General features: G+C 41.2%; 1 protein-coding gene across 1 annotated transcript in view; it reads left to right on the forward strand.

The window, feature by feature from the left end:
• Positions 1-4,075, forward strand: part of LOC125448156 (zinc finger MIZ domain-containing protein 1-like) — a 51,654-nt gene extending 47,579 nt beyond the window's left edge. Inside the window, exon 22 of the mRNA XM_048523229.2 lies at positions 1,203-4,075. Coding sequence (XP_048379186.2) covers positions 1,203-1,310 — 108 coding nt within the window. The 3' untranslated portion in view covers positions 1,311-4,075. The remainder of the gene's footprint in view (positions 1-1,202) is intronic.
• Positions 4,076-4,656: the final 581 nt, after the last annotated feature.

A 4,656-nucleotide genomic window follows, 5' to 3' on the forward strand; every position in this document is an offset into this window, starting at 1 on the left:
GTGCTTGGATTTTGGTCTGGGGACAGCAGGCCAGTCTGTGATGTCTACCAGTATTGAACAAGCTACCAATCCTGTCTGTAATTGAAAGAATGTCCACTTTGGGATGCTGAAAGGTACTGCAGCAAGATGTGAGCATTGTTAAGGGGAGCTTTGTTGCACAAGTACGTTGGCTGCAGATGGGTGAGTTTTCACGTAAATGAAGAAGGGAGAAGTAAAGCAACACAAATCCCAGAGTTAGCACATTTACTGATCATGCGAACATTATTTTCTTGAACAAAAATGAGAATAAAGGCAATTGCATGTACCCTATTGACATAGGTAGATAATTGATTAGGAAGTTGGAGACAGAAGAGACAATGAGTCTGCAGTCAAATTTAAGTAGACTCCCTTAGGGATTCATGCTTGCACCTCAGCTTTTCACTATAATTTATATGTGATTTAGACTTGGACAAATCCCAAGCAATACACCTATTGATCAGTGTTTGCAGTATTTTCTTGTTTCTCCCCATTTTTGTTGAACGCTAAAACCCTATGATGCAATTGCATAACCACACCCTCCTATCCTTGGCAATGCTTATCCATTTTAACTAGGAGGGCAAAAAACTGTTGGTCATTCTGGTGCAAAACACAGACGTAAAATTGATTCCAAATCCCCTCAGTGATCACTCTCTGTGTCGAAAACATTTCATCGCCCATCATGGTTTCATATCAGCAATGATCCTTCTGAATGGCGGAGCAGACCCAAGGGCCTGAATGCTTTACCCCTAATTTGTAATTTATATCTGTCACTCTTTCACATTTCTGGGTATGGAGCCCAGGGCACCAAGTCATGTTAGCACCTTGTCCAATGGCCATTAACTATATGTGATCACTGATGGTAAGGTGACTTGACCAGTGAACATCATCGTCAGAGAAAACAATTTACCTGCACCTTGGTTGTAGAGTAGGACATGACATAAAAAGGAAGAGTTTAAACAATATATTTGAGAATATAAGAGGAAAGAGATTAAAATCAACTCCTTTTGCTTTGCATTCTGATCTGACCATTAATATTCTTCAGTGTCTACAAAGCTGCATTCCAAGGCTGGAAATTATTTAATATTTTTCCAGCTTTTAAGTAGTTTCCAGCCTATCGTCTAATTCATGTCATTTGTCTTGAGCTAACGATATCCAATCTGATCTTGATTTCTCTTGTTTCCTAGCTTCTTCCAGAGATCACGAACCCAGATGAACTCCTGTCATACCTAGGACCTCCAGACATGCCAAACAACAGCAATGATGATCTTCTCTCCTTGTTTGAGAATAACTGAGATTCTTCCCCTCTCCCAGTGGGCTAACAACACTACAGTAACCTTTGCTCCGTCTCCACTGAAGTTCAGCTGATACTGTGTACTGCCTTGCGTTGTTGGTAGTGCGAAGGTGATGACGGATGTCTTTGTGGACTTGACTGGAAGGAGATCCTTCCAGGCCCATTGTAAAATGCCATCTCACGTCTTCAGGGTTAGAAATACCTTAGGAACACTAGGATACGGACCAGGTTAGAAAGTCTGGCCAGCTGGAAGAAAGCAGTTTCTGTAACTACCACCAATGGTTGTCAAGGAATCAGCAGGATAATCTTTCGCTATGAATGCAAATCTTGTCTGGAGTTCAAGTCATTGGAAAGCAAACGATGAGTTCAAAGTGGCAGTTAGCCCCAGGCCACTAATTGCAGAAATTTTATTTTTTCCAGCTGAGGAATTTTGTGGACTATTCTCCACATTCACTTTTGAAGTGAGGTCTGTGACATCCTGGGAAGCAAATGCTATGTACAGAAACAAAAATATAACAGAACTTGAGAAAACTCAAAGTACAGCGGCTTTCCTGGATCCCTGCACTTTCGTTCGTGTAAGAGAGATAGATGAACGTTGAAACTGACTTCTGAATTATTCAACAGAATGCAAAAAAGAAGACCAATTACTAAATTTTTAAAAAAGCACAAGAAATTATAAGTATGTAATGTAGGAATACAGCGACACAGAAGGGAAAAATCTCTCTTCTTGTAATGGAACAGTATCACTGCCTACATTTCACAACTTGTGAGTAAAGATATTGGACGTCATATCATTTTAATATAAATGCAGTACACGTGATTAAATGACAGAGTACTATGTTATTATTCCATTTTGATGTCCCCACACCTTTTGACCATTTTTGTTCTTTTGTATATTTGGGGGGGAAACATTCCCTAATGTTAGTGGAGACTTATCTGAATACAGCAGTATTGTTCGACACATTGCAGTTCTTTGCACCAAATCCACATGGCACTGAAATCTAGTTTTCTTCCTTTTTAAAATACCTTTTAAAGTATCCTTTGGCAAAACAACTGACAACAGTACACCACCACTGCCATGCATTTTAACGCTGCAAAGTGAAAGGCAACTTTTTATGCACCTTGCAATGAGGGAGGTGGTTCAAAACAGTACAATTATTGTGTAAGAAAAATTTCCATTTTTACTTTCTGTATATGCAGATTGCTTTTTTTGGGGCGGGTGAGGGTGTGTAATATTAAATTTATATTTAATCAGTTTATTGGGCTACTGCAGTTCAAGATATTCATGAAATATTTAAAGGTGGCTCAGATAAATAAGTCAATTTTGTATGTGTAAATCTGGGTTTTAGATTTGGAAGAAAGGAGCAGCCACATTTAGGGTATTACCCTTCTTCAGAACTCCCAAAATGTTGACTTCTCCTTTCCTCCGGATGCTGCCTGGATTGCTGTTCTTCCAGCCTCCTGTTTGTTTACCTTGGATTCCTGCACCTGCAGTTTTTTTTTGTTTCTAACTGGGTTTTAAGTTTATTGAATCCATTTCCTTTATTCAGATTTTCCAGGGATGTACTGAAATCTGAGAGACAATAAATGCTAATTGTTCTTTGTTTAATTTTGAAAATGTTTTTAAAACTACTGCTTTGATAGAGGAAGACATTTTAATACAACAATCTATCTATTCATTGAAACCCTGTTTCCACATCAGTTCCAGTATATGAAGAGCTGAATTGCTGAATTTTAAGTATATTAAATTAGACTTGAAACAAATAAATAGGATGCAACTGAATATCTGAGAAGAGAAAGACAGACTGCCAGACTCTTCAACAAAACTGACACCCTCTAAAGCTCTGAGTAAAATAATGAGATGATATTATTTGGTACAAACAGGAAATTTTCATAAAGGGGTAACAAATGAGTTCAATAGCAAGGGAGACAGAGGGCATTCATAAATTGTGTGTAAGGGTCAGGCTTATAGAATGGAAAAAGTAGAATTGAACATCTCTGATCAGCACAGAGTAATATCATGTGAATAAATGCTAACAAGCCAGGGGAGTAGGACAGTAGATGCCAGCTGAAATAAGAAACTGTTCTTATTGCTGCTTAAGGAATGATCTGTTGTGCTGAAGGGGAAGATGAGATGCTGTCCAGAAGGGTAGTGACTAAGAGACCACATTGTTTTAATTGTCAGGTTTTGCTTTTCTTAATTTTCCCATGTTTTCTTTTAATTAACTGTGCACCATTTCCCGAGCAAAGATTTTAGCAGGCAACTGGGTTGTCAAGAAATGCTGATCTCTTATTTTGCGATCCTCAGTTTCTGTACACTTCCAGCTGAGTTTATGATTTGGCCTGTGGAAATGACCAGCTGTTTACCAATGTAATTACCTGGCGATTTTTAGTTATTGAATAAAACAGGGAAGGTTGCAGATTTCCACTACCAATTATGTGAAGAACCAGCTCCTCAAAATTAATATTTTGACCCTACCAGATGAAAGAAGAGTGAAATCATCAGATTCTTCAAACATTTGAAACACTTCAATTAGATCACATCTAAACCTTCTACACTCAGGGAAAACTTGGTGGCGTACGCAACCTGTCAACCCTTTAGCTCCTGTGACGTTCTGGTGAATTTACACGGCCCTTGGGCTGCATAGGTAGAATCAGTCTTATCAGACCCATGGGAGGAGGAGAGGTTGGGGAAGAGGTGGGGAGAGAGAGAATGAGTGCAGGAAAGGGAGGGGTGTGAGAGACAGTGCAGAAGGAAGGAATGAAAGAGAGTGTGAGCAAGCGCAGGGGTGGGGGAAGAGGAGTGAGTGAGTGTGGGGTGGGGGTGAGAGGGAGAGTGAGTGCAGGGTAGAGAAAGGGGTGGGGGGAGTGAGTGCAGGTTGAAGAGGGGGAGAGAAAGAGAGTGGGTGGATGGAAGGGAGGGTTTGGAGATGGAAGGAGAGGGAGGGGTGAGAGTGAGAGAAAGGTAGTTGGGGGGGGGACAGAGGTGGGAGGGGGAGAGAGAGGGGGTATAAGAATGGGGGAGAAGAGTTTAAGTGGGTGAAGACGAGGGGAGGGAGAGGGGGTTTGGGTGGGGAAGTTGGTGAGGGGTATGGAGGGAAGGGATGAGTGGGGAGAGGCTGGGGAGGAAGAGAAAGAGAGGGGAAACAGGAGGGAGAAGGTATAGAGGGGAGGAGTTGGGTAGGAAGGGGATGGAGGGTGGAGGGGCAAGAGGGTGTGCGAGAAAGCTGCCCAATTTAATGTTCACCAGCACCGTGGTTCTGACACTGGATTTATGTAGTGGAATGTGGTGTGGTGTGGTGGAAAACACAGGAGGCAAATACTTCAGAGACAAAGAAAACTCTGAT

This window comes from Stegostoma tigrinum, chromosome 40, assembly GCF_030684315.1.
Source record: "Stegostoma tigrinum isolate sSteTig4 chromosome 40, sSteTig4.hap1, whole genome shotgun sequence".
Taxonomy (NCBI): Eukaryota; Metazoa; Chordata; class Chondrichthyes; order Orectolobiformes; family Stegostomatidae; genus Stegostoma; species Stegostoma tigrinum.